Below are 26,838 nucleotides of genomic sequence, written 5' to 3' on the forward strand. Positions count from 1 at the left end.
CGCTCAGGCCGCCGCCCCCCGCTGGCCGACGCTGGCGGCGTAAGGCGCGCGGGCCCCGGAGCGGGCGCGGCGGAGCTGCGAGCCCGGCCCTCCCGCCGAACATGCGGAGGCCGGCCCCGGCGGCGCGGGAGCCGGAGCGGGGGCCCGAGCGGGCGCCGGAGCCCGAGCCGGACCGCGAGCGCGCGCGGGGCCCGGAGCGGGGGACGCCGCGCTGCTGAGGGCCGGCCGCCGCCGCCCGCGGGCCCCAGGCGGAGCGCAGGTAACGACGCGCGCGCCCGCCGCCCGGGTACCCGCCCCACGCGACCCCACCACCCCGCCCCAGCTCCGGGCCCCTGTGAGCCCTGCCCCGGTGCTGGGGACCCCGCCGTGCCTTACCGTCTGACCCCGAGCTGGGGACCCTGATGACCCCCAGTGACCCTGCTTTCACGCCCGAGGTCCGCCGGCCCCGAGCGCCGGCCCGGGCCTCGCCCTGTGACCCCGCCTCCACGCTGGGGATCTGTTGTAGCCCGCGGTCCTCGCGCTGTGGACCTCGGGGGCCCGAACCCTGTTGACCCTTTGCTTTGGACCTTCAGGCTCTGTCCCAGTGTCCACCGCACTCCCGACCCTGCTCTGTTGACTCCTACACTCCGGATCCTGCTGTCCTCCACTGACCCCGTGTGGTCCCCAGCCCTGTGGTCCCTTCTCCTGATTCCCCAGACTCAGCCCCACCGCCCACCCATAGGTGTTCCTCCACCTCCTGCTCTTTCTGAGGGTCCCTGCCCACATGGTCCCATGGCCTCCTGCTGTCTGGACCTGGCTCCTTGTACCTCCTCACTCCCAATCCTTCCCTATTCTGCTGTACCCCACCTCCGCTCTGTGATTCTGAAGCTTTTGAGGTGTAGAGCCGATGGATTTGGGTCGAGGAAAGGGGTCCGTTGGGGGAACCTGTTGCGGGTGCTGCTGGGGAACTCCCAGCCCGTCTGGCCGTCCTCTGCCTTCCGCCCTGGCCACTGGCTTTGTTTTGCGGAAGCACACGGATCAGGGAGGGAGGGGTGAGATGTCTGAGCTGGCCCTTGGGATCTTTGCTTAGTCCCTCTGCCCCAACTTTCGCCGGGGATGACGCTCATTTGGAGGTTGGGATGGAGAGACTCGTCCAGGAGGAGGCTGGCTTTGGGGCAGCTGGTTCTTATTCTCTGGCCTCCGGATGGCATTGTTTGCAGGAAGCAGCCCTTGAGGCTGTGTAGGTGGAGGCCAGCATTTTTCTCTCTGTCCCCTCCACAGAATACATGCCTGGGCCACTGTCTGAGCCCCCAGCCAATGGACCTTCCCCTCCTGGGGTCCTTCCTCCCCACCACTGGGACAGGCAGGATCCTCATTGGGTGTCCCTGGTGCCGAGGCTTTGGGAGCTTGTGGGCATGAGACCAGTGGGAAGATAGGAGGGCCCTCCAGTCTAGGAGAAAACCCAACCACCTCTGGGGAATTTGCCCTCTCATAGGGGACATGGGGATGTCCTCTGGGCCTGGGCACCCTGCCCTGCTGCAGGGGCCTTGGGGAGAGGGCAGATTGTGCACAGGACCCACAGGTTTGAAAGGGGGAAGTTTGCGGTTGTCGCCGGTAGTTTGTTTTTGTTTTCTGCTTGTGTCTCCACCAAGGCTGGGTGGCGCTGACTGATGAATTTCCCAGGCAGCACCCAGAGTGCATGCAGGCACATACACGCCTGCTTTGGGCCTCCTGGGCCCAGATGTTGTGTTCAGCCCCTCATGCTGAGCTCTGGTGCTGCTTGGGAGCCATGTGTGGGAGGGCCCCCTGCAGGGGAACTGGGGTCTTCGGTGGGATGCCAGTGGGCAGGTGGGGTGCGCTCTAGGAGGAGCTGGCCCTGTTCCCCTCCTCGCCACAGTGGCAGATGGCTGCCGGTGAGTCTGCAGTGGTCATCCTGCCACAGGTCTGGTTTGAACATGCCCCATTTGCAGTAGGACCTGCTGGCGTCAGGCAGCCTCCTGTCTGGTTTGATCACCCCAGTTCCTCTGGGAAATGAGGGATGAATTGTTACTGTGGGCTCTGGACGCGTCTGGGAGACCAGCTGGCTGCGGTGCTGTCGATGACAGTGCGGAACTTTGTGCAGACAGATTTCTTTGAATTACCAATTCCTGTGTCTTCTTACCTTATTCTCTTCCTCCTTTTTAATTATACAGTAATTACCTCTGGGTTGCAGAAGGAAGTAGGTGAGGCTTTTTTTTAATTGAAAGTCTCCCTATCTGCTCATGCCAGCTTTGGGGAAGCCAGCATGCCAGCCATTAATCTGGGAATCAGGGCAGTTATGTGGTGTGCCAGACGGACATGGAGCCACTTGCATGCGTGGGAACTTGTGGGTGGGTTGGTGCCCATCTGAGAAACAGGCCCTGGGGCCCTGGCCAGCCCTGTTGCCAGACACGTGTGCTCACAGCTACTTGGGACAAACGCTGTGCTGGTATTTGGCATTTCCCCTGGGAGCTTCCATGGAGAAACATTTGTTGTCCCTTTTGGGTCCCCACAAAGCTGCCCTAGACCCCACAGGGGCAGCCAGCAGCCTTTTCCTCTGCAGGGGGCTCACAGTCCATGGAGGTCTTGACCGAGGCTGCATGGGTGGGGCTGGGAAAGAGGTAGGAGAGGCGGTGTGACCTGGCTTGGGTGTGGCCTCCAGCCCCTGGTAATGTTGGACAGGTCAGCATCGGCTTGATTAGCTTTCTCTTGACTTGGAGAACAGACAGGGTCCATGCAAAGGAGGTCCTGGGCCAGGAGACCTGGGCAGTGCTGTGGTGATGGCAGGGCAGTAGCTGGGGCCTCATGCCCTATGTAGTGTCCAGCAACTGCGCTTGGTGGCCCTGCTTGTGCACAGTTGTGGCCTGTTTTCCTGAGCTGGGCATCAGGTGTGCTGGCAGAGCCTCTCCAGCTAGTCTGTGAATGTCCCCAGGACTCGTTTGTTGAGTATTTTGGAGCTGGCTTATAGCAGCAGACACACGTCTGCATGCTGAGAGGGGAGTTCCTGGTGGCTGGGAGGGTGCCCTAGGTCTGCGCTTGTTACAGTATCTGCTGGCACTTGTGCTGCCTTGGTTCTGAGGTGGCTGTACTGTGGCACCCTGCTTCCAGAGGGACCCAGCTCTCCTGCTCGGGTGGAGGAGGACCTGGGATTGGTGAGGCTGACTCAACACGGGGCTGCAGCAGTGGTCTGTGGTGCAGAAGCAAGGAGAACTGTGTTTTGTGAAGCCCAACTGGTGGCCAGGTTGGTCCTGTGGGGCTGTAAGGACATGCCTCCCATCTTTTTGGTGTCTTCCCTGATCCTACCAGTGGTGCCAACTCTACCTTACCCATGTTTAGGTACAGTGACTGTGTAGGGGCACCTGTCCTGGAACTGGCCTGGCTTTGTGGCTTTGGAGCATACCGTTTCTAGGGCCCTGGCTAGGACACAGCTGCTCAGTGGGCCTGAGGCTAGGGCTGAACTTCAAGGTGAGGCACTGGTGGACCGCAGCAGGACCTCACGAGCTCCTGAAACAGAAACGTGTCCCTGGAGCATTTGGGTAGCCACCTTGGGCCCAGGGTGGCTGGGACTGCCAGCTGATGTGAGTGAATTCGTCTGGGTACACCACTGTCACCTGATGAGACCTTCTCTGACTGCTGACACTTGGGTGCGGGTGGGACCGAGTCCTCGCTCACCTCTGAGCAGGGGCCCAGTGTGGCCCCACAAGCTGGCGTTCTGTCAGCCTCTGAAGGAATAGGGCCATCCTAACACCCACCACTCCTTTGCTCTGCCACACCTTGTCACCTGCTGGCTCCATTCAGGACAGAGGGAGAGCATAGGAAGCCTGTGGGGCGACAGGCCGTCAGAACTGAGCCTGGGAGTCCACAGGCACCAGGTCCGTCCCCTCAGCCTTGTGTCCTTTGCTGTCCCTAACAAGACCTGACTGAGTTTCTAGGGAATTCAGGCTCCATCGAGCACATTTTCCTCTCACCCAGGTTCTGCTCAGGACGCCCACTTCTCAGGGGTCCTGTGGGAACTGGTGTGTGTCTCTGAGGTGCCAGGTCACTGTTGCAGGTGGGGCTGGCTGAGAAAGAGCAGCGTGACCGGAGCAGTGCCTCAGGCCCCAAAGGAAACTGCTGCTCATGCCCATCAGCACGCAGGGGGCAGGACACCTGACTTCCCACTACAGGTGCTCCCACAAAGCGTTCTAGAGCTGTTCTGTGGGGTGAGGGTTTCCCGAGAGGCTCCCAGGGCTCTCGGGGAAGCATAAGTAGTGGCACGGTGGTTCCTTGTTTGAACAGCCCGAGTATCTCCCTTACACACAGGAACTGGCCACGGTCTGGGCCCAGGGGTCAAGGTGCAGCCTTGCCTGCCTTGGGTCCCCTCCCCCAGAACACTCTAAGGGTCCCCATAGAGAGCAGCTCAGGACTCTCCCCGAGGCTTCCCCCACCTGCCTGCACCCCTTGGGACGGCCGACAGTTTTAGGTCACATCCTGTTAAGTAACCGCCAGGCTCTGCCTGCTGCTTTCAGCGTGTGTTAAGAGTCCTGCCTAGGAGCATGTAGGCTGTGCTGCAGAGCCTGCTCCACGTCCATCTGCAGGTTCTGAGGGCCTCTTGGGGCGAAGGTACACATCCCTCTCCAGAGAGGAGCCGTCCTGGGCTGCCCCTGACTCAGGGCATGAGTGAAGGGCTTCCTGACCGGCCAGTGCCATATGAGCACACCTTGCGCTGGAGCTTCCTGGTGGAAGTTTGGAAAGACGTTGCAGGTCTGGCCAGACCTGGAGGGGCACACACTGTTGCCTGGAGTCCAGAAGCCCCAGAGCACCCTGCACAGCAGAGTGTACCCAGGGGAGAATCTTGGGTCTCTTTCTCCCTGGCTTGGCCTCTGCTTCCCAGTCCCTCGTGCTGGAGGGATGTTTGTGAGGACCATGGTCCTTGACCCCAGGGCAGTGTGGGTACCACCTGAGGCTGATCCTGTGTCACCCTGGGCTACTAAGGGATCCGAGGATGGGCTCAGAGAAGACCCCCCCCAGGCTGTCCAAGTCTTTGAAAAGCAGAAGTTGATATCGCAGATGATTTATTGTAGCTCATGATTTTACCTTGATACATAATTCACCTTGGAGTTTTAAAACAATTGTGCTTCAAGGAAACCCTCCAGTTAGCTGGAAGTTTCTGCTCCCTGGAACTCAGCCATGCGATGGCCTAGTTTAGATCTGTGGGAAAAGTTCCGTCTTTGAGACCAGATGAGGACGTGGTCTGGAGGCAGTGTGGAAGAAGGCTTACCTTCCTCAGGGACCTTGTTTCTGAGGTGCCTACAGGATGTTTGATGACTCCTAGTGACCTCTGCCCTTTTTGTCTGATCCCCCCAGTTCCCAGGTGAGAAGGAGGTGGTGTGTATGAGACTGTCCCCAGGTCCCTGGTGACCCTACTGGTCTGTGTACTTCTGCTCGTGGAACACCTGGGCAAGACCAATTTGCACACAGGACCCTGCCATACCCTGTGGGTCTGGGTGACTTGGCCTGGGTAAGTGCCTGGTGGGCTTGTGCTTACCCACGACCTAGGAGTGACAGGGACTTGCACGCATCTCCTCTGTTCTCCTGTGTGGGCCTTTTGAATTCCTTGGTTGGTGTGAGGCAGAATGCAGCTAGGGCCTGATGGGAGCTGCCCATCTAAGGGCAGGGCCAGGAACATCCCTCCTAGGAACCTCAGACATCACCCCTAGGAGGAGTGGTCAGAGAGGTCTAGCCTTCCTGGCAGGGGAGCGAGCAGCTGGCTTCTGGAATTTCAGTTTTGCAAGTTAATCTGGGCCTCTAGGAATTAGGAAGCCTCAGCCAGCAGGTCCCAGTTACTTATAATAGGAAAGACTGGGGGGGTCCTGGAAGCAGATGCTGCTGGGGCACCCCTCCTCTTTGCCCCTAGAATGGTCTAGGAAAGCTCTTGGGGCTGTGAGGCACTCTGGTGTTTGTGCACAGGCCAGGTGAGCCCCGTACCTCACCGATGGTTTCTGTGAATTGCTGGGGGTGTGCTGTGTTGGGAGCTCGCGCCTTGGCTGCACCCTGGGGCCCAGGGCTAGCAGCTGACTTGCCAGAGCTCCCACAGCCCTGCCCACTCCTCTGCCTACCAGCTCGTGTCTTGTGCCTCTGGTGGGTGCACACCTCTGCATTCCTCTGCAGTGTTTACATGCCACCCGTAGTGAAAACCAGTCGAACACCCCACCCCAACAGGAGATGTGGATTTGGTGGAAGCCTGTAGTTTAGGCAGGGCTCGGATCCTACCTAGCAACAGGTTCTGTTTCCTGGCCTGTAAAGCCGGCCCCTGGGCGCTGACTACTGCTGTGCCCGCTGTTTCTTAGCGGTTTTATTCATGGTCTATACCTCACACAACCACTTTCCCCAAACAGAGGCCAAGCATTTGGACCTGGCCCTCTGTGCACTGCCCCCCACGAGGTCAGCCCTGGCCTTGATGTGGCATCCTCCAGGTCTTTCTGCACTCGGTGCCTTCCATACACTTGCCAGGACAGGAGCTCCCTCAAAATTAAGTTTTACATTTATCTTGGTTTTTATAAAAATAGTCTACGCAGCAGGGCATGGCAGCCATCCTGCCTGTCACCCCAGCTACTTGGAGGCTGAAGCAGGAGGATGGCAAGTGCCAGTTCAGCCTAGGCAACTTAGCGAGACTGTCTCAACATCCAAAGGCCTGGGGGTGTAGTGCAGTGGGAAGGCGGTTTGCCTGGCACAAGTGAGGCACTGGGTTTGATTCTCAGCACCACATAAAAAATCAATAAAATAAAGGTATTGCATCCATCTATAACTGAAAAAAAAAAGCCACTGTGAATCTCCAGGTGTATCAGAGGTATTGCGTGAGGCCTTGGGTTCACGCACAGCACTGCAGACAAATAAATGCAAAATGTCAGTCCAGAGCTTTTTGTGGCCCTTTGTGGTTACATTTCCTGAAGGATTCAATTGGACCCCTCATCTCCCCCACCCCAGAATTTCCTCTCAGGTAGGAATGTGGCTGGGAGGACTTGTCTGGCCACCCCAGGTGACTTTCTACTACCTTGAGACACAGGAAGCCCCCACCTGTGGTTAGCTGGACAGGTATTTCCTCACTGCCACTGTGCCATGAAAGCTTGTCCACAGCTTTTGCTGCCACCTTTGGGTGACAGTTTCTGCATCTTACAGACCTTTGTACGACTATGTAGCCACCTGCGCGAGTGTGGACCTCTCTCCCTAGCCCATGGTCCTTGCTGGGCCCTGTGGACTCCTGGGCTGGATCATTCTCTGGGTGATGTCCTGGGCACTGCAGGTGCTGAGCAGCATCCCTGGCCTCCACCCACCCCGTGCCAGGAGCTCCCCAATCCGACCCTGCAGATATCCCCAGGCATTGCCCAAGGCTCCCTGTGGGCGAGGTTTCTGTGTTGAGATTCCATGGGGCCCAAGACTGTACCCTGTGGGCATCTACCCTCCTGCAGCCCTAGGATGCTGCCCACCTTGAAGCCCACTAGCTGAGGACAGGAGGTCAGTCCCAGAAACTGAGACCCCTGCTTCCTGATTCTGGCCTGTCAGCAGTGACTCTGACTTGCAAGCAGCAGGCGCAGGGATGGACCCACTTTCTCCTGTGACCCAGGAGGTGATGCTCCCGTGTCTCCCTTGCCCTTCCTCCTCACCTGGCTCTGCTTCCTTTTTCTTTAGTTTATTATAGAAATTTTCAAGTGCCCCCAGTTGCAGAGAAGACATGCCGTGAACTCTGTGCTAGTACCGGGTCTGTGGTAGGTCCACAGTGGTCAGGGCTTTTCCCTGTGGAATTCCATCTACCCCTCCCATGTCAGAAGGTTTCCAGGTTGCATTTGCCACATGCCCTCTGGCTCACATGGCTTTCTGAGCCAGGACTCATCCTGCTGTTCCCTGGATGTCCCAAAAGTATTCACGATGCTTTGTCAGAGCTGCACAGACCCGTCTCCCCATGTCTGGTGTGGCCGGAGCCTCTGGCATCAGGATCAGCTGTACTTCCTTCGTCTTTTGAACTTTGAAGAAGTCACACGCCTGTCAGAAGGTCCCTGGACCCCTGCCTGGCCCCTCACCGTCTCACTTGTCACATTGGCCACATTTGTGCAGATCTTTCCAGAGTAGGCCCTTCCCTGTGCTGCTTCAGCCTGTGCGTCAACAGCCATGCTTGACCATGATGGCCCAGCACTACACACCAGGGCTCACCACTGCCCCTGCCTGGCCAGAGCCCAGCCTTGGCCCTTTCATCCTATGCTGTGCCCCTGCCTGCCTGTCTTTGCCCTTGATGATGGTGACGCTGGACTGGTAAGTCCCGTTTTCTGGAACAGCTCCTCAAGTGGCTTCTCAGGCAGAATCAACATGGCGTGTGTTGACTCCTTCTAGGCCATGAAGAGCCACCCTGAAGAGCAAGGGCCCTTTCCTCTTGAGAACTGAGAGGCCCCCTGTGACTGTCCTTTGGGCCCAAGCAACAGTGCTGCCCCTTGGCAGGCCTTGGTCCACAAAGACTGCCCTCACCTGCCTGCTTCTCCCTCTGACCCTGCTGGTGCTCTCCTGCCAGGTGAGGCCATGTCCTTGTCCCTCCTTTACATACTAAAGGTTGGATTTGCTTCTTTGACTTGGCACCCTGACTGAACTTGCCCAGGTTTGTGGGTGGGGCTGGCTCTATCCTGTTGGAGCACTTCCTTCCTGTTGGCCCTGAGTTGCAAGGTGCCCCAGGCTGCTGGGTTGTCTGCTGCAGCCCCAGGGTCAGCAGCATCTCTGGGTGGGTCCTTGGTCACAACCCTGGGCTCCTGCTTGTGGGTCCTGGGTGCTGCAGCCTGGGTTGTAGGTGAATCAGGGAGGAGCCTGAGCTTGTGCCGTGCAGTGCCCGTGTTGTAGAGGACAAGGGCCGGAGCCAGGATTCACCCCTGAATCCAGATGCTTTGGGATGGGAATCCAGACTGCCGCCAGGTCTCCCCCCCAGTGAGAGCCTACCTGTCCTGTGCCCTCAGATTGGGGCCTGCTCTAGCCTGGGAGCTGTGCTGGTGATGTCAGCCAGGGACTATGACATCACTGAGTGGAGGAGGCATAGAAGGGGCCCCTGGTACCTCCAGCAGGGGAGCTGGCCTGGACCTGGCAAGATGGAAAACCCAAAAAAGAACAGGGCAGGTAACTCTCCTGGGCAGGCCTTCACAGGGAGGGGTTATGCCGCACCCCAGAGCCATATTGAGTTGAGTTGGCACCCCACTTCTGCCCTGTCATTGGTCAGCTGTTTGGGCAGTTAGCATCATAGGCTGGCCTTGGGCCCTGTCCTCTTCCTGGGCCAGACCAGTGGGCAGGAACTGTCCCCCATTTGTGCCCTGAAACTCAGCCCTTGGGGGCAGCCTGGCATGGGGGAAGAGCTCTTCTGTGGGCCTTGCAGCTCAGGCTGAGACAGGGTTTAATTTTAGGGCAAGGAGAGGGCTTAGTGACCCCTCCCTCCCCCTGGGTATTTTTAGCTCCACTGTAGCCCAGCTGGGACTGATGGTGGCATTTCCACTCACCCCAAGACCCACTCCCAGGCAAGGGTGTGCCTAGTGGTTGAGGGTTTCCCCTGTTGCTCTGCACTAGGTAACTCACTCTCGCCACGTCCTGCACTCCCAGGTCTGGCCCCCTTGTGGGTAGCCCTGCTGCGTCAGAGTGCCCCAGGATAAGCTAACACCTTGTGTCGCTGGTGGGTGGCCACCATGCTCCAGAACTGCCTGGGCCAGGGTTGACCAGGAGGCCTGAGGCAGGTGGCAGCTCTCGCTTATGGAGGGGATTGCAGTGGTGTCCAGGTCTGGGGCTGTGACTTTCTGTCCCCCAGGGTGGACGGACCTGTCTGGTCTGCTGACCCTTCCTGGCCTTGCGGAGCTCTGGCAGAATGGGCAGTGGCCATCAGGGCACCACTGGCTGTGTGGAGGACACGTGGTCCCAGGGGACATACAGGGCTGGTAGGTACATGAGCACCTCCTGCTTTGTCTGGGTGCCCTCTCCACTTGGGCTGTCGTCTGCATGCCCACCTGGCCCAGGGCAGCCGGTACTTTGGGGGGTGCATGGTCCCTCCTCCGTGCCCTTCTCTGGCCTCCGGCACTGACTGCTTTCTGCTCTGGCTTCCTTGAGAGATGGGTGAGCCACGCTGGGCTCGCCGCTCAGCTGTGCTCAGAGCGTGCGTCGAGGCATGATCTAGTTCTGCACAGGTGGTCCCCAGTGCAGCCTCTGTCTTGCGGGGTTGGACATGAAGACTTGGAGGAGGACCCAAGACCAGCCTCTGGGGATTGCCTCGGGGCTTTCTGGCTCCGAGTGGGCAGCTCCACAGGCATATGGGAAGTTTGCATGGGTCATGAGACTGAGCAGAGGGAGGACAGTAAAGGACCGATGGCCCTGGCCTGCAGAGGCTGCCTGTGGCTGATTGTGTGAGTGGGTCAGATCCCACCCGGTCAGACTCAGTGCCCTAGGGTGAGGGGGGAGTAGGGCTGGGAAACAAAACCCTTGTGGGCTCAGTGGTCACACCTGTCATCCCAGCCCCTCCGGAGAAGGAAGGAGGGCTGCAAGTGCAGGCCAGCTAGAAGCTTGGCAAGACCCTGTCTCAGTGTGGCTCAGTTGGCAGAGTGCTCCCCTAGCAAGCAGGAGCTCTGGACTCACACACACACACAGGACCCAGGGTGAGTCTGTGCTTCTTGCCAGGGAGTAGCACAGGCCTGAGGCAGTGCAGGAGAGAGGGTGGGCACACCCAGCTTGGTGCCACCAATGACAGAAGGAAAGGCCAGGTGGAGAAAGGGCTGCCCTCCAGGAGGGCTCCCAGGGGACATGATCTTTGGAAGGGTCAGGGCTTGGCAGAAGTTGGCCCTGGCCCAGGGCTCGCGCTCCGGTGCTGGGAGGGGCCTTGGGCTCTCCCAGGTGTTGTCACCTTTCTGATGCCAGAGGGGCAGGCAGGTGTGAGATTTGGGTTGCCCTCCTGGGCCTGGGAGGTAGAGCTGACTCCAACTGGTGGAGAGAAAAGGCTGTGAGCTTCACACTGCGGCCCCAGAGCAGGATGTGGATGGAGCCATGTGCGGAGGCCCCAACCCCTTCCCAGGCAGGTGTGGGAGCTGCTTGGCCTCAGTGACCTGCTATACCACCCAAGCGGGATGCCCTGTGGGACCCACGCCACAGTGCGCACAGCTCCTGGCTGGTGCCCTGGGTGCTCCTCTCCCGGCAGATCTCAGGGGCCGAGTACCTTGCCTTGAGAAAGCGCCAAGCTTTGTTTTCCCTGCGTCGGCCCACCACCATCAAGGGGAGAGGCCTGTTACCCCAAAGTGGCCCCAGGGAGCGGGCCCTAGAGCCACCTGTGGGTCCTGGCCTGCACGCTGGCCTTTTCTAGAAGGTTGGGTGAGTGGGGCCGCCCAGGAAGTGTGAGTCTGGCTGCCATCGCGGCCCCTGCCTGGCCCTGCTGCCCAGCTCTGTGCTCCACCAGCTGGTGGACACGCCCTCGGTTGCTGGACTGGGCACCTTTGAGGGAAGCTGGGAGGTTTGAGTGTCTTCATGCAGCCCTGTCTTCGTTGCTCCGGGCAGGTTTTGGCTCTGCGTGGAGCTTGGGGAGGGTGCTGGTCACTAGGAGTGGGAAGCAGGGCTGGGGGCAGTAGCACCCAGAGTCACAGGACAGGCGCGGCCCTGCGGCTGCTCGCTGCAGGCTTCAGCAGTCGCCCCCGCTGTGGCTGGGGCCTTGGAGGGTGTGTGGACGCTGGCTGTCGGGCTCGGCCTTGTGAAAGGGAGGGAGCCAGCAAGTCTGTTGGATTCGCAGTTTTCTTTTTCTTGTTTTTCACTGATAGGCTTAATTTTTTTAGAGCAGTTTTAAGCGTATAGAAAAACTAAAGCGCAAAGCGCTCCCACACACCTGTGAAGAGCACCTGTTGGGTCACCGCGCCAGTGCCGGTGCCTCGTGCTGGCTGGAGTGTGGGTCTCACTGAGGTCCAGGCTCCTGACCTGGCCGTCTCACGCTCTGACCGCAGGTTCTCAAGGATGGACCCACCTGCGGGCACCTCTCCCCTAACCTAGCTCCGCTGGCACGCTGCCCGGAGCACTGCCACTTGCCACTTCCTGCTGGTGCCTTGTCCTGGCCCTGCGAGCATGGGTCCTGCCAGTCCTGTGACAGCCAGCAGTGTTCTTGCCTGCTTCTTGGGCCTGCTTCTTTCCTGGGTTCCCATCTCTTCCCTAGAATTCAGCTCAGGTCCCTTCGTCCCCAGTTTTCTGGAGATGGTCTTAGTCCAGAGTGGCCGGGTCTGAGCTCTCACAGTGTCACAGCCCTGACCACCAGGAAGGGTCTGGCGGACACCGGATGACATGGGAGGGCAAGAGCTGGGGCCTGACTGTGTGGCAGCTGGTCTTCTGTGTTGGGATGCCTTTGCCAGGCATGAGAGCCCCCAGCAGCACCGCTCAGGGGCCGCCCGCTGTCCACCGCCATTCCCTCCGCGTCTGCACTTGGGGTGGCTGTGCCCTGGCTGTTGCCGCGAGGCCCCCTGCAGTGCAGCATCTCTCGCCACTCCACTCCTGTCTCCTTGGCAGCAAGGCGCCAACAGCAGAAGGACAGACTGGGACAGGCCCAGTCCAGCCCCTGGCAAACTCCACAGAGCTGGGGTGCCCACTCCTGGTCTTCCTGGGTGGGGCGGGACCAGCCCTGTGAGTGGAGGCAGCAGGTGGACTTGGCTCGGCCTGCAGTTTCTGACCCTGCCCTGAGGTGCTGGGTGCGACTGGCCTCTGGGGAGTCTTGCTGGCCCAGGGTGCAGAGCATGGATTCCTCTGAAGTAGCCTCTGGTAAACAGGCCTCTGGACGTGGTCCTGCCACCCCCATGCTTCCCCAGGAAGGCCCTGCTGGGGCTCTGCCCTGGATGTCAGCACAGCTGTGCCAGGAGGCTCCAGCGTTGGCCAGTGGTGCCTGGATCTGCTGCTGAGGACTGGCCTCCCTTCTCCATGCATGGTGCCCCTCAGCTCCCCACCCAGGGTAAGGATTGCTCCAGAGGGAGAGGACGCAGGCCCCCTGGGAGACCCTGTGCGCGTGCGTGAAGGGCCCCAGGTGCCCAGGAGGGGTGTTCAGTTTGGACAGCGGGTAGGTGGGGAAATGGACCCGTCACCTGGGTTCCTGCATCCTTATCATTTGCTCAGGCATGGTCACTCGTGCACCAGTGCTGCTGGCCGCCTCCCTGTGTCCAGCACTGTGGCAGGGCCGACTGCCCTGCTTGGTCTGGGGAAGCGTGTGGCTCTGAGCACACAGGAGGTGGCGAGCCATCTGCAGCTTTGCCTCGCACCACAGGAGGCCATGGGCACAGTGGAGGCAGCGCAGTCGCGGGAGGGCGTGGAGGGGCCTCGCAGCTGGCAGGCGTGGGCAGCTGCGGAAGATGGGGCGCTGCTTCTGGAAACCACCGAGGGTTTTCACGTGACACTCCTGGAGCTCTCCAAGGTGTGTGCCGGGGAGAAACACACATCCCGTTCACGACAGCCCAAGTGTCCAGGGTGGATGAAGGGACATGCGTGGCCCATCCACCTGGAGTGTCCCTCTGCCACGAGCAGGATCAAGGTGACAGCTGCAGTGTGGACGGACCCAAGGACCTCGTGCTCGGTGAGAGCCAGACACAAGGCCACGGTGTGTGACCCAGTGACAGGGGAGTCCAGAGATGGGACATAGGGATGGTGGTGTATGTGAATTTTATGGCACAGTTTACAAATCAAAATAAAGTGATGAAGCTGGCATTCTGTGCAGCCGTTGTTCTCAGTGCTTTCTGGTCTCGCTGAGTCCTGTGTCGTCAGCCTGTCCACGAGGGTTCCCGTGGGGTGTGCAGCATGTGTGCCATGCTGATTCTCCACCTGGACTGGTGGGGCCTGAGCCGAAGCAGTCCTTGAAGCTGGAGACCTAGTTTCCACCCTGTTGTGACACAGTGGCCAGAGCCACGACCACTGTCACTCTCAGTCCTTTGTGGTTCCTGTCCGCCGAGGTCCACCTGGAAGGTTGGGTGGAGTTGTCTGGTTCTGTGCTGAGGTGTGAGGGTCACCCCAGGCGCAGCCCCAGGGCACCATACTCCTCGTTCTGTGTCTGTCCACTCAGATGCCACCAAAGGAAACTGCCTCCCAAGCCGGTCAGAGCAGAGCAGGAAGGCGTGGAGTGGCCCAGGCCTGGGGGCTGGGGCGCAGCCTGCTGCAGGTCTGCTCCTTCCTCAGCAGCGCTTCCCAGTGTCTCTAGGCCTTTCATGCCGAAGGGCAGAGTGGCTGACGTGTGGCTTTGGTAGCACTGAAGGCAGGGGCTTATGTCTGCCCTTCCAGGTGGCTGCCCGTGACAGGGAGTGGCCAGTTCCCTGGTTGGAGAAAGGAAGCTACAGAAATAAGGATTTGAGCAGTGGCAGCCTGTGTCAGGCAGGAGTGAGCAGGGCCAGCTGGGAGGTGACAGCCCTGTTCCTGGGCTTCACACACCTGAAGGCCAAGGCTGCTGCCCTCCAAGCCTTGGTACCCTAGGCCTGCGGCCTGCTGTCTGGCTTCCCCTTCTGTGGATTGCCTGCTAAGGCTGGGCCGAGGCTTCCTGGTCATAGCCTTCACCTGTGGGGTGTGCCTTTGGGAGCCCACTGGTCCCCTGGCCCTGGAGAGGTGGCCCCTTCCCCTCTCGACCATAGACGGCCCTGCTTCCGCTCAGAGGGGTGCAGTTAGATCCATGTTCTTCACACACTGCTGCTGTGCTGGTTGGCGGCTGCATCCCGAGAGCTGGTGCTGTGCACGGCCAGTCTGTTCCCCTTTCAGTCCCCATGTCCCCGCAGCAGGGCTGCTGTTGACTGTCTGGGGTCTCAATGGCAGCTTCCCAAGAAGGGGTCACCAGGGGCCCTGGCGGGGCTGCAGCTGCTGGGAGCCAGCAGGCAGCAGTCAGATGTTCCTAGGGCTGCCCTGAATCACGTGGGTCTGCACGGTGAGTGGTGGGGTGCGCCTGCAGGAGTGTGGCCTGGCTGGGCCCCTTCCAGGTGTGTGGACCCTAGGCGCAGCCTGGGCGCATTTCTCCTAGGACCCAGGCACATGCTGGGTGGGCCCTGTCCTGGGCCTGGTTCTCAGGGGCCCTGAGTGTAGCCCTTTCTCACCCTGATGGGCAGGAGCTGGAGTGACACCAGCCTCCCTCCAGCACCGGCCCCTGTCCCCAGGCCTGCTCTGCCACTAGGGGTGGGGCAGCCTTGAGGCACCAGTTTGGTCAGCAGGTCTGGGCCCCTGAGGGGGCCTCACAGTTGAATCCACCCTGAGGCTGCCCCATGTCATCATGACCCTGTGACTGTCACCTCCGGGATCCCCATCTGTGACCCAGGATTGGCACTCAGCCTTTGGTCCACCTGCGGCTGGCCAGGCCTTTGTTGTGGACAGCACTGGGGTTGTGAGGGCAGTGAGATGGGGGCAGGGGTGTTAGCCCTGCCATACCTACCCCAGTGGCCCCCTTGTCACCCGCTGACCCCAGGAGGGTCCTTGCTAGAGGAGGGCCGTCCAAGTACAGACGGGCGGCGTCAGGACTGCGGGCGTGAGCCCGTGCCCACCCATCCCCCTCCGGCTCCCCACCCCCTGCATCTCATCCTGATCACGTACGGTGCTTTGAGGGGCTGGTTTCTCAGATGCCCAGCTCCCTGACTGCCAGGTGGGCCAGGGACAGAACAGCCAGGCAGGAGTGTGCCCTGGGCACCGAGGCCAGAGCGGGCAGGCACAGCCTTGCCAGGTGCCAGGCATGGTCTGCTGCGGGGCGCTGGGCTCCGGATCCGGCCTAGGGCCTCACCATGCTGAGGGAGCAGGTCGTGCTTGCAAGGCCGTTCCGGAGGTTGGTGGCCACGGCTGGGGGCAGCTGAGGCCAGATACAGGAAGGCGGGACCCAGAACCCGGCTGGGGAAGGCCCTGGTGCTGGGGCCTGGGTTTGAAGCGGAGAACACGGGCAGGCCTGGGGAGTGGGGCTGTGGGCTGGACGGGGCTGGTTCTTAGGACAGGGCTTTCTGGCCGCCTCCCTGCCTGGGCCCTGCTTAGCGGACTGTTCCCCCTGCCAGTCCCCTTCTCGGGCCTGCTGTTCCTGACCCCCAGCTCTTCCTTTGCGCCTGCAGGGGCCAGGCAGCCGGTGTGCTTCTCGCTCCCCACACTGGCCAGCCTGGCTTCCCGCCCTGGCTGCTGGCGTAAGACAGCGTGAAGCTGCTGGGGCTAATGGGCAGCGGGCGGCCTCGTGCCCCTCCCGGGCCCCGTCCTCCCCAGCGTCACCAGCCATTCAGGGATGCCAGCTGAGGTCAGGCAGCGAGGCCCACGTCGCTGCCCAGGACACTGTCTGCTGGCGTGGAGACGGAGTGGTGGGTGGGCCCTCTGCTCCTGTTTGGGGACCTCCTCCAGCCTGTGGTAGATGGGGACGGTAGGGCCTGTGGGTCCAGCCACTCCCCCAGCGTCCCCCGAAACTTCCCCAGGCCTCCTCTGGGCCGCCCCACCAGCCTTTGCTGTGACCTCTGACCTCTCGTCATCAGTCCCTGGTGAGGGTGGGGTGCCTCACAAGTGCTTCCCAGAGTCTGGGACAGGGATGTCACTTGTCCTGCTCAGACGTTTAAAGATCCTTCCAGAACACCAGCCACCTGGGTCCCCTTGCGGGTGCTGACCTCAGTTCACCTGCGCAGTGCCTCTCCTGCAGAGGACCGCGGTGCTCTGCCCCAGTGTCCTCCTGGCTTCCTGACCCATGCCTCTGTCTCTCTGCAGCTGGGTGCCGCGAGATTTGAGGCAGTGGGACTTTGTCGGCAGGATGCCTCTGCCCCCGCGCAACCCTGAGGCCACCGCGATGAGCACCGCAGCAGGGCCCGCCAGAGCACCCTCGTCTCACTAGCTCCCCCGCCGGGAGCCGCAGGGCCGCCTCGCCACGCCGCTGGGCCGCCATGGCGTGTTAGCACGGAGTGGCGACCTCCGGTTTCGCAGACGGGCTTTGCACGCAGCAGAGTCACCGTGGAGAGGCCAGGGTACCACAAACTGATGGATTTTGACAAGAAAGGAGGGAAAGGGGAGCTGGAGGAGGGCCGGAGAATGTCCAAGGGCGGCGCGGGCCGGAGCAGCCATGGCGTCCGGAGCTCGGGGGCCAGTTCAGGGGTCCTGATGGTGGGCCCCAACTTCCGAGTCGGCAAGAAGATAGGCTGTGGCAACTTCGGGGAGCTTCGCCTAGGTGAGCCACCCGCTTGGCGGCAGGGGGGTGGCTGTCGTCATAGCAAACGCCCCTCGAATTGCTGTGGGTCATAAATGTGGGTCGGCCTCTCCAGCCCTTGAGTGGGTTTCGGGGGAAGGGAGCCCTGGGCCCAGCGCTCCCTCCTGGTGTTCCAGTCTGGGAAGGGCTTCGCGAGGAGCAGGGTGCGGCACTCGGGAGGGCCCAGGCTGCTCTTCAGGTGTCTGGCCCCCGTCTCGGTCTCTGAGCTGTGCAAAGCCCTCGCCGCTTCAGAGGTTCGGCTTTGCCTGGAAGGCGGCTCAGGAGAGCTCTGGCCGAGCCCACGCCAGGGCCAAGGCTGGTTCCACCTTCAGGTGACATGTGGCGCAGCCAGGCCCCAGGGGCACACACTGGAAGCCTGGGGCACCCCCGGGCCCTTCCCTCTGTGGCCCTGGAGGTCAGCACCCACACCTTAGGAGCTCCTTCCTCAGCAGGTGGCCAGACGGTCCTGGGTGCCCAGGGGGTCTGTCTCAGGGGTTGTGGGGCTTCCCAGCAGCGCAGGCTCCTGAGCCTACCCAGGACTTGCTGGAGAGACCTGAGCACACAGCTCCACCCTGCACTGGTGCCCGTCACGTGGGAACCAGGGTCCCTGAGAAGAAGCAGGGATAGGCAGGGCAGTTGTGGGACAGGTGGCAGCAGGACCAGCCCCTCGTGTACGCCCATGCCAGGGTGCCTCACCAGACCCCCAGGCGGTCTGAGGAGCGGGTGTTGACTAGCGGCACCTTTGTGGCAGCTGCCTGGAGGCCCAGGAACACGGCTGGTGGACACCCCAGGCCCCACGCGCATCCCTTACCTGTGTGTTGGGGTCTGCGACCCCCTCCTCCACCCGACTTCCTCACCTGTTGACGGGGTGGATGATGGTTCCCCTCTCGGGGCTGAGTTGGATTTCAGGAAACTGGTCAGGGTGACAGGTGATGGTCAGCGCCAGGTTGGAACCTGCTTCACGCACTTGGGCAGCCCCTCCTCCCTCCTGAGGCGGGCAGTGGCCAGCCTGACCCCGCCCAGAGTCTCCTTGCCTGCAGCCAGCCTCCAAGGTTCTCAGGGGCAGACTGCCTCCCCTGATGGGAACAGCCTCGTCCCAGCCCTGCTGCCCCTAAGACTGGGCACGTGTGCGTGCACCCTCAAACTCACACAGACACACGAGCGTGGTAGCCACGCACACACACGCCCAGCTGGCCCTGGGGCAGCCGAGGCTGGCCCCGTACACCTCTGGGGACCCAGGTGAGTGTTAGGGGTTCTGTCCTTGGGCAGGGGACAGCAGCTAGATAGCACGGGTCTCATGCAGACGAGCATGTGCCGTGGGGCCGTGGGTGGGGCCTCTGTTGTAACGAGGTTCCGAAGCTGCAGTGCGGATTCTGCCAGCCCAGCTTCTTGGATCAGCATTTTTTTTTTTTTTTTTTTTTTTTTTTTTTTGCGGTGCTGGAGATGGAACAGGGCCTTGTGCGTGTGAGGCGAGCACTCGTCCACCTGAGCGGTCTCCACAGCTCTGTTTTACTTTTTTTGTTATGTTTTTGAGGCAGGGCCTCCTGAACAGCTAGATGACAGGAGTGGCCGGATGGCTGGCCCTGTGGCTCAGCGTGTTTCTGAGTGATTGTGCTGCAGTGTGTCCGCTGTCTCTCAGTGCCGCCGCGAGGCCTTTTGCTTGTGTCCTCACTCCCCTGCTAGGGACATGTGGTGCTCCTCGGATAGGTTGTGCTGAACCCTCCTGCTCTTGCCGCGGAGTCGGTGTGTGCTCGGGAGAAACCCCGGGCTCTGTTCCCACAGGGGCCTCCCACGGGAACTCCCACGGGCAGCACAGAGTTCTGGGTGCTCCGCACTCACCCTCTCCCTCTGTCTCTGAGTGTAGGAGCTTAGCATGAGTGAAGCACCAAAAAACCTTTTTTTGGTTCTGGGCTCAACCACCGAGCCACGTCCCCAGCCCTTTTAATTTTATTTTGAGACAGGGTCTCGCTAAGTTGTCCAGGCTGGCCTGGAACTTGTGATCCTCTTGCCTCAGCCCCCAAGTCCCTGGGATGCCAGGTGTGGCCACTGCGCCCAGCCTCCTTGTTTGCCGTGGCTGTTTGTTTCAGTCTGCTTCATGCTTCTTAGTAGAGCACATGGACGCGGCTTTTCACAGTGAGCAGCAGTCTATTCGAGGGCCTTCTGTGTCCGCCCCTCTCACAGATGTGACCAGGTGCATCGCCCCGAGCGTGCCGCCCAGGCCCAGGCACCGCCCGCCACACCACTGCACTGGAGGTGCTGCCGCCTCCAGGCGTGAACCGCGGGGTCCTGGGGAGCCGCGGTGCTGTTCCATGCCCGTGTCTGTGGTACCTCGCACTGCTTCCCCTGCCAGGAGGCGCACTTCACTCCTCTAGGGCCCAGTGAAGTCCTGTGGTGCTGGGCACTGGTACCACGAGTCAACACAGGGACTGTGCTGTCTGGCAGGGTTGGGGGCTGTGTTGGGTCCTGGCCACTCACGTCTATTCCATTCAGCTCTGCCACGTTCAGGGCTGCAAAATCCCCTTCCCAAGGCTGTCTGTTTTCAGTGGTTGAGGCTCCAGTCTCCTCTGCCTGTGTGGCCCTGGACTCTCCCTTTGGCCCACAGTCCCCCAGGAGCGGTTCCCCGTCAGGCCTGGAAGCCCTCCTGCCTTCTGCATGTGTGGCTAGGGCCCCCACAGGAGCCTTCTGCAGCCCTCAGAGCCAGAGCAAAAACCCCCAGGGACACAGGTCCCCAGAGACCTCAGACGCCTGTGCACACGCACCCTGCAAGCCCAGGCCACCTCCAAGGCCTTGGACTCTCTCAGACATGCAGTCAGAAGGCCAGAGCTGGGGCAACTGAAGGCTTCTCCCACAGAGCACAGGAAGAAAACCACCATGGAAGACTGATGGCGATGTCCTCAGAGCTCTGCCAAAAGGCCTGGCAAAGGGCGCTGAGCGGGCCTCTGCAGCTCCTGTCTGACCAAGCGCTGGCTGCCAGGTGCAGAGGCCACGCCTTTCCTCGCCACACTGGGGAGGCTAAGGCAGGTGATCGCAGGTTCCCGGCCACCTTGGGCAGCTCAGCGAGACCCTGCCTCAAAATAGAAAATGAGCCCGTCTGGGGTGTAGCTCAGTGGTGCAGACACCCCCACTGTCCCCAGTACTGAACAGGAAGCATAAAGGGATCGGCCACGCTATGTGACAGGAAGAAGACAGCCCATGGAAAAGGGCAAAAGATCTGAACAGACAGCACTCAGAAGCCCATGGACCAGGCCACAGCGCAGCGGAGGGGCAGGTGCGGCCAGCACACCCCACCTGGGCTGCAGGGAAGCCGGCCAAGCAGAGGCCTGCACGCCAGCATCCCTGGTGGTGCAAGTTGTAAGGAGGGCCCCAAACCAGAAACCAGCCGTGCATCTCCCAGTGCGTGGACACAGCAGAAGCAGGGGTGCACCGTGGGCAGCTTTGTGCTGCAGGGCTGCCCCTGCGTGTGGCGTGGTCTGCAGGCCACCTCCACTGCTCTCCTCAACTTTTTGGCATGTTTGGAACTCTGCTGTTGGACAGCCCTGTTGCTAACAACCTGGGGCCAGGCCAGGGGCAGTGCACAGTGAGGATGGGGCTGCCCACCAGGGGCAGTTCCGCACTCCTGAATCCTGCAGGATCTGGCCTGGCAGGCCACCTGGAGATGGTGGTAAGACTGAGGGACACAGCAAGGCTGCAGGGAGCCACTGCGACTCTACTGCAGGCACACAGGGCAGAGTGGACATCTGTGGCCTGAGCCCCAGCTCTGCAGCCACCTGCCTTGTCAGGGTGTCCATGCTGCTGTCGCAGGCCCCTTCAGCTGCCCAGCTGCAGTGAGTGGAGAGAACGAGGCCCTTCTGGGCAGGAGCAAGGCCACGTGCCCTTGACACACTGTGGTCCAGGGGACAGAGCCAGGGCAGGACAGAGCTGCTGGGGTGCCAGGGCCAGAAGTGGCCTTCCCACGTTGAAAGCATAGGTGGGCGTGTGGGGTGTGTGCTCTGTGCTGCGCAGGGAACACTGGGGTCGTGGGGCAGCTGGGCCTGTGGGCCTGGGGTGGGGGTCTGCTCCATGCAGTAGGCCTCCCTGGTGTGGGGCCTGTGGCAGGTCATGGCCTGGAGCTAGACTAAGTCCCATCACCCTCAGGGGCCAAGGGCTGGGGCAGGCCAGCTTCCTCTCAGTCCAGCAGTGGATCCCAAACTGTTAGGGACCTGCTGTGGCATGTTTTGCAGTTTCAAGGAATTGAAGCCTCAGGGTCTCATGGAGAGGGTCTCTGCCCTGACCAGCCTGGGATGCAGGTTCCTGTCTAGCTGGGCTGGACTGACTTGGTGGGCTGCCCGGGGACTGGAGCCCTGGGCATGCCTCTGCCTCCCTGGGGCCTCAGGTGAACAAAGGTGGGGTGCGGACCAGATCAGGGGGTTGTGCATTGTGGGAGGACTGGGCCCTGCTGCCCTGATGGCCATTCTGTCCCCACAGGAAAGAACCTCTATACGAACGAGTACGTGGCTATAAAACTGGTGAGTGGGTCCTCCCTCCGTCCCTCCCAGTCCGGCCCCTGGGTCCCAGGGTAGGCCGGGAGGGGCAGGTAACCGGCTTCTTGTTCCTAGGAGCCCATCAAGTCTCGGGCCCCACAGCTGCACCTGGAGTACCGGTTCTACAAGCAGCTCAGCGCCGCAGGTAGGGGGTAGGGACTGGGTGGGGGCGCCCTCCGCCGGGCCGCCGAGCGCCCAGCACACACGTGTCTCCTCGGCAGAGGGCATCCCTCAGGTCTACTACTTCGGCCCGTGCGGAAAGTACAACGCCATGGTGCTGGAGCTGCTGGGGCCCAGCCTGGAGGACCTGTTCGACCTGTGCGACCGCACCTTCACGCTGAAGACGGTGCTCATGATCGCCGTCCAGCTGGTGCGGAGGCGGGCGCGGCGGGGCGGGGCGCGGCCGGGAGGCGGAGCCCGCGCTGAGGCCCGGCCCTTGCAGATCACGCGCATGGAGTACGTGCACACCAAGAGCCTCATCTACCGCGACGTGAAGCCCGAGAACTTCCTGGTGGGGCGCCCGGGGACCAAGCGGCAGCACGCCATCCACATCATCGACTTCGGGCTGGCCAAGGAGTACATCGACCCCGAGACCAGGAAGCACATCCCGTACCGCGAGCACAAGAGCCTGACGGGCACGGCGCGCTACATGAGCATCAACACGCACCTGGGCAAGGGTGAGCTGCGCGCGCGGGCGGGGGGCGGGCGCGCGGGCCGCGCTGAGCCTGCTGTCCCCCGCAGAGCAGAGCCGGCGGGACGACCTGGAGGCGCTGGGCCACATGTTCATGTACTTCCTGCGCGGCAGCCTGCCCTGGCAGGGGCTCAAGGTGGGCCAGCGGTGCGGGGGGCGGGCGGGGCGGGCGGGGCGTGGTCACTGACCCTGCGCCCCGCAGGCCGACACGCTCAAGGAGCGGTACCAGAAGATCGGGGACACCAAGAGGGCCACACCCATCGAGGTGCTGTGCGAGAGCTTCCCAGGTGAGAGGCCCGCGCCTGCCCCGCCTCCACAAGCCCGCCATCCATCCCCTGTCCCCTCCGCCAGCCGCATCCTGTGTCCTCCCTCCGCAGAGGAGATGGCCACGTACCTGCGCTATGTGCGGCGCCTGGACTTCTTTGAGAAGCCGGATTATGACTACCTGCGAAAGCTCTTCACCGACCTCTTCGACCGCAGTGGCTTTGTGTTTGACTACGAGTACGACTGGGCCGGGAAGCCCCTGGTAGGTGGTGCTGGGCAGTGGACCAGAAAGCCCCTAGTCGGTGAGCTGGGTGGTGGGCCCGCAAGTCCCAAGTAGGTGCTGCTGGGCAGTGGGCCCAGAAGCCCCCTGCAGGAGGGGGGCTTCGGCCCTTTTGCGCTGGGGTGCACCTATGTGCAGGGGTAGTGGGTCAGAACCCCGTCCTAGGGCGTCAGAGCCGGGGCTCCCGAGCTATCCTGACACCCGCTCCCGCAGCCGACACCCATTGGCACCGTCCACACGGACCTGCCTACCCAGCCGCAACATCGGGACAAAGCCCAGCCACACAACAAAAACCAGGTGAGGGTGGCCCGGGGCCCCCCACACCCCGGGGAGGTGCCAGGCGGCTGGCATGACTTCCCACTGCCCCCGCCCACCCAGGCGCTGAACTCCACCAATGGAGAGCTGAACGCAGACGACCCTACAGCTGGTCACTCCAATGCCCCAATCACAGCCCCTGCAGAGGTGGAAGTGACAGATGATACCAAGTGAGCTTTGGGGCTGGTCTGGGGAGGGGGAGGCGGGGGCAGACTGTCTGTGTTGGGGCTGGCCTGGGGAGGGGGACGCGGGGGCAGACTGTCTGTGTTGGGGCTGGCCTGGGGAGGGGGACGCGGGGGCAGACTGTGTGTGGACCTGCCGCCCTGGTGCCCTCTCTCAGGTGCTGCTGTTTCTTCAAGAGGAGGAAGAGAAAATCCCTACAGCGGCACAAGTGACGGGTGCCCACCGCGCCTGCACCTCTCCACGCGGCCCCTGGCTGAGCTTGTCCAGGAGGCCTGGCGGCCCTCCAGGTGGCCTGGGGCCAGAGCCCGGCCGGAAGCCAGGGCAGACCGCAGGGTGCAAGGACCGCAGGCGCTCACCCCCAGGACGTGGGGTCACTTCCTTCACTTAAGACTTCGGCCGAAATGTCTACACCTGTGTCTAGTCCTCCCCTTCGAGAGCATTAACTATTTAAAACAAGGAAAAAAGGAAAAAAAAACAGAGGCCCGCCCTGCCCCAGCCCTTCCTGCCGTCTCCGTGGTGATGCGTAGTGTGACCCTGGAGGCCCCCCGGCCGCGCCGCCCACTCGTTAGCCTCATAAAGTCCAGCTTGTCTCCCTCAATCCAAAGGCCGTTTTCTCCGGGGGGGGCAGGCCCAGCCTGGGAGGGGTGCTTGGGGCCATCTTGCCAGGCCACCCAGGAGGGGCCCAGGCATTGCTGCCGGGGTGAGGCCACCCCTGGGCCTCCCCCAAACCAAAGGGGAAGGTGGGGTGGGGGCTGCAGCTGCAGCGGAAGCCAGCTCCCCAACCAAAGTGCTGCACCAAAGCTCTGGCGCCAGGGCCGCGGCGTCTTCCAGCCCGGCCTGCACCGGGGGCGCACCTGCTCCCGGAGTTGTGCCCAGGCGTAGGACCCCAAGGGTGGGTGGTCTCTGTTCCCGCTCTGGCACAGGGGCCACCTGGGCCCCTGCTGCCTGCCGGCTGCGGCTTCTGGTCTCCTGGCCTCCACAGGGGCTCCGCCGTAGGAGACAAACGCCTTAAATCCCCCGCCTCGCACCAGGATGTGGTGGGGACGCCTGGAGGCCGCGGGGGTGGGCGGAGGCGCCTGGGCCTCCCCAGGGGTGGTCGAGAGTAGTACTTGCTTTACAAAGTGTACAGAAATGGCATTTACGTTTCTCTGATGCTTCCTTGAAGCCATAGAATTTAGGGGCTTTTTTAAAAAATAAAAAAAAGGAAACCACTCCTGGATGCTGTGCCTGGTATTTCCGAGGGACTTGGCCCAGGGAATGCCCAGGGCTCGCAGGAGGGCAGGGAGGGAAGTGGAGGGGCAGGAGGCAGAACCGACGCCTGAAAGCAGGGGGCAGGAGAGCCACGGGTCTGCAGGGGACCAGAGGTGGCTGCTGGCTCAGGTGTTTGGTTGGGTCTGGCAGCATCCCCGCGGCACCAGGCGGAACCAGGCAGCACCTTCCCTTGCCGTGGGTGGAGTGGAGAGAGCCGTCTCCAGCCAGAGGCGGGAGGTGGCTGCCCTGCCGTGCCAGGCTGCCCACGCCCAAGTGGAAAGGGGCCAACCGCAAGTGGGGGTTCCCAGCCTCCTGCCCTCTCCACCTCCTTCACGCCAGGAGGAAGCTCAAAACAAGCAGAGGGCGGGCTGGGAAGCCGGGAGGAGCCCAGGAGGGGACGGCCTGCCGAGGGAGCCCTGCACTGGGCTGCACTCAGCCCCCACGGGTCAGAAACGAGCGGCGAGCTGTTGAGACAGGACTGGGGAGTGTCCTCGGGGCGGGAAGGCAGCCTAGAGAACCGGAGCTGAAGGCTCGAAGAGCTGAGGACCGGGTCTCTGGTGGTCTCGGAGGAAGTCACACAAATTCGACACTGGTCCCGGGATGCTGCCCAGGAAGGACCCGAGTCTCCACACAAGCGGTCCCTGAGGAAAGCAAACCAGAGCGGCCTACAAGACCTGGACAGACTTGGAAAGACCACGATGGTCTCCACTCGAAGCCCCCTGAAAACAGGAAAGATGGTTCACAAGGGCAAGAGAGCTGGCTCCAGACGGCAGAGCCCACGCACGAGCTGGACCACAGAGGCCTCAGTTCCCTTCTGCAGCGTGCACAGCAGCCTCGGAGCCCGGACCTGCCCTGGGCAGCTGCAGCAGAGTCGCCAGGATGACGGCAAGGCACCGCACCAGCCCTGCTGGTGGTACGCGGAGGTGGCCCGTACCTCTGCCTGTGCAGGAGAGGGTGACGTGCCAGGTGAGCAGTGCCCCTGGGCGGAGAGACCAGGAGCTGGGCAGGGCCAGAGCCAGAGTCAGTCTGGGTGTGGCCTTTGATACTGGTGGAGAAGCTGCAGATGGACACGGTACCTTTGTTTTATTTGTTTATTTTTTATGTGGCGCTGAGACTCAAACCCAGGGCCTCACACGTGGTGGGCAGGCGCCCACCTCTGAGCCACAGCCCCGTCCCCCCTCCTTTTTGTGCTATTTTTATTTCTACACGTGTGAAGCCCACGACTTCCTTGACTGGGTTTGTTGTGTAGGCTCTGGAACACGCTTTGCCAGGTGCTCTGTGCCTCCCACACCTCTTCGTTTCTGCCTCCTCAGCAAAGCCGGGCACTTGGGCTTCTGTGAGGAGTCGGCTGCCGCCGTCCTCCCTCAGAGCTGCGCCCTTTTTGGTCTGGCTGCGCTAAGGAGCTGCTCTCCGCCTGGTCTGCAGCCGAGTGCTGGGCCTCTCCTTCCCCGTGTCCTGCTGGATCTGTGGGTTGCTCTTCAGACCCTGCCCCCAGCTGCTGCTCTCCTGCAGGACTGCAGCCCCTCCCGCGGGAATGCTTTATACTACCTCATGTTCTCCGCCGCTCTTTTCTGGTTTTTCCACGTTTTCCTCTCTCCTTAGTGTGGACGGTTTCTTTTGGCCTGTTGATTTTCTTGTGGTTCTGCCTGTGTTTAAACCCTGCAGTGAATTCTTTTCAGGTTGTCCCACGACGTCTCTGTGCTGGGTGAACCAGGGCCTCCTGCCCTGAGCCAGGGCTCTGCCCCCGAGCCGCGCCCCGCCCGTTGAGACTGTGTTAGTAGAATCTCTCTCTCCTTCTGCTGTTTTGTCCCCAAAAAACTGAAGCTGAAATCCAGTGCCCAACATGAGCGTTCGAGGTGTTGGAGCCGGGGAGGGACACTCGAGGCCTGGGCTCCAGCATCCAGTCCATCGCTGTCTCCCCAGTGACCGGCCCAGGCTCCCTGGACTGAGCCGCATGCCACTGCCAGGGCGGCCGCTGGACAGCAACGTCACACTGGCACTTTGCCCTCTTCTGCGCACACCCGCCGGCCGCTCTCGTGTGCTCCTGCCACCTGACGCTGCCTGCCCTGAGGCCAAGCAGATGCCAGTCCTGTGCTCTTGGACCTGCAGAACTGCGAGCTAAGTGGGTCTCCTCCTTACGACCTCCCAGCCTCAGGCACGCGTCGCAGCAAGCTGA

At 61.8% G+C, this 26,838-nt stretch overlaps 1 protein-coding gene across 3 annotated transcripts; it reads left to right on the top strand.

The window, feature by feature from the left end:
* Positions 1 to 24,622, top strand: Csnk1g2 (casein kinase 1 gamma 2). 3 transcript variants are annotated; one of them, XM_047531220.1, is made up of 12 exons: positions 4 to 259; positions 16,687 to 17,140; positions 21,623 to 21,663; positions 21,754 to 21,823; positions 21,900 to 22,048; positions 22,121 to 22,355; positions 22,420 to 22,505; positions 22,572 to 22,656; positions 22,747 to 22,895; positions 23,127 to 23,210; positions 23,292 to 23,398; positions 23,569 to 24,622. In XM_047531220.1, exons 2-12 carry the CDS (start codon positions 16,954 to 16,956, stop codon positions 23,621 to 23,623), a joined length of 1,248 nt encoding a protein of 415 aa, XP_047387176.1. In that variant the 5' UTR covers positions 4 to 259; positions 16,687 to 16,953; the 3' UTR covers positions 23,624 to 24,622. The 3 variants fall into 3 exon arrangements, with proteins under 3 accessions (XP_047387175.1, XP_047387176.1, XP_047387177.1); XM_047531221.1 differs by lacking the exon at positions 4 to 259 and adding an exon at positions 21,379 to 21,530 and having other exon boundaries at positions 17,007 to 17,140; XM_047531219.1 differs by having other exon boundaries at positions 1 to 259; positions 23,127 to 23,398.
* The last annotated feature ends 2,216 nt before the right edge of the window (positions 24,623 to 26,838 follow it).

Source organism: Sciurus carolinensis, chromosome 17 (genome assembly GCF_902686445.1).
Source record: "Sciurus carolinensis chromosome 17, mSciCar1.2, whole genome shotgun sequence".
Lineage (NCBI taxonomy): Eukaryota > Metazoa > Chordata > Mammalia > Rodentia > Sciuridae > Sciurus > Sciurus carolinensis.

Excerpts from the sequence above, each read along its gene's own strand:
- Csnk1g2 (XM_047531219.1), top strand. The coding sequence starts at position 16,954 with ATGGATTTTGACAAGAAAGGAGGGAAAGGGGAGCTGGAGGAGGGCCGG. Across the intron at positions 17,141-21,622 it reads CTTCGGGGAGCTTCGCCTAG|GAAAGAACCTCTATACGAAC; the intron begins GTGAGCCACCCG and ends CTGTCCCCACAG. Across the intron at positions 21,824-21,899 it reads CAAGCAGCTCAGCGCCGCAG|AGGGCATCCCTCAGGTCTAC; the intron begins GTAGGGGGTAGG and ends TCTCCTCGGCAG.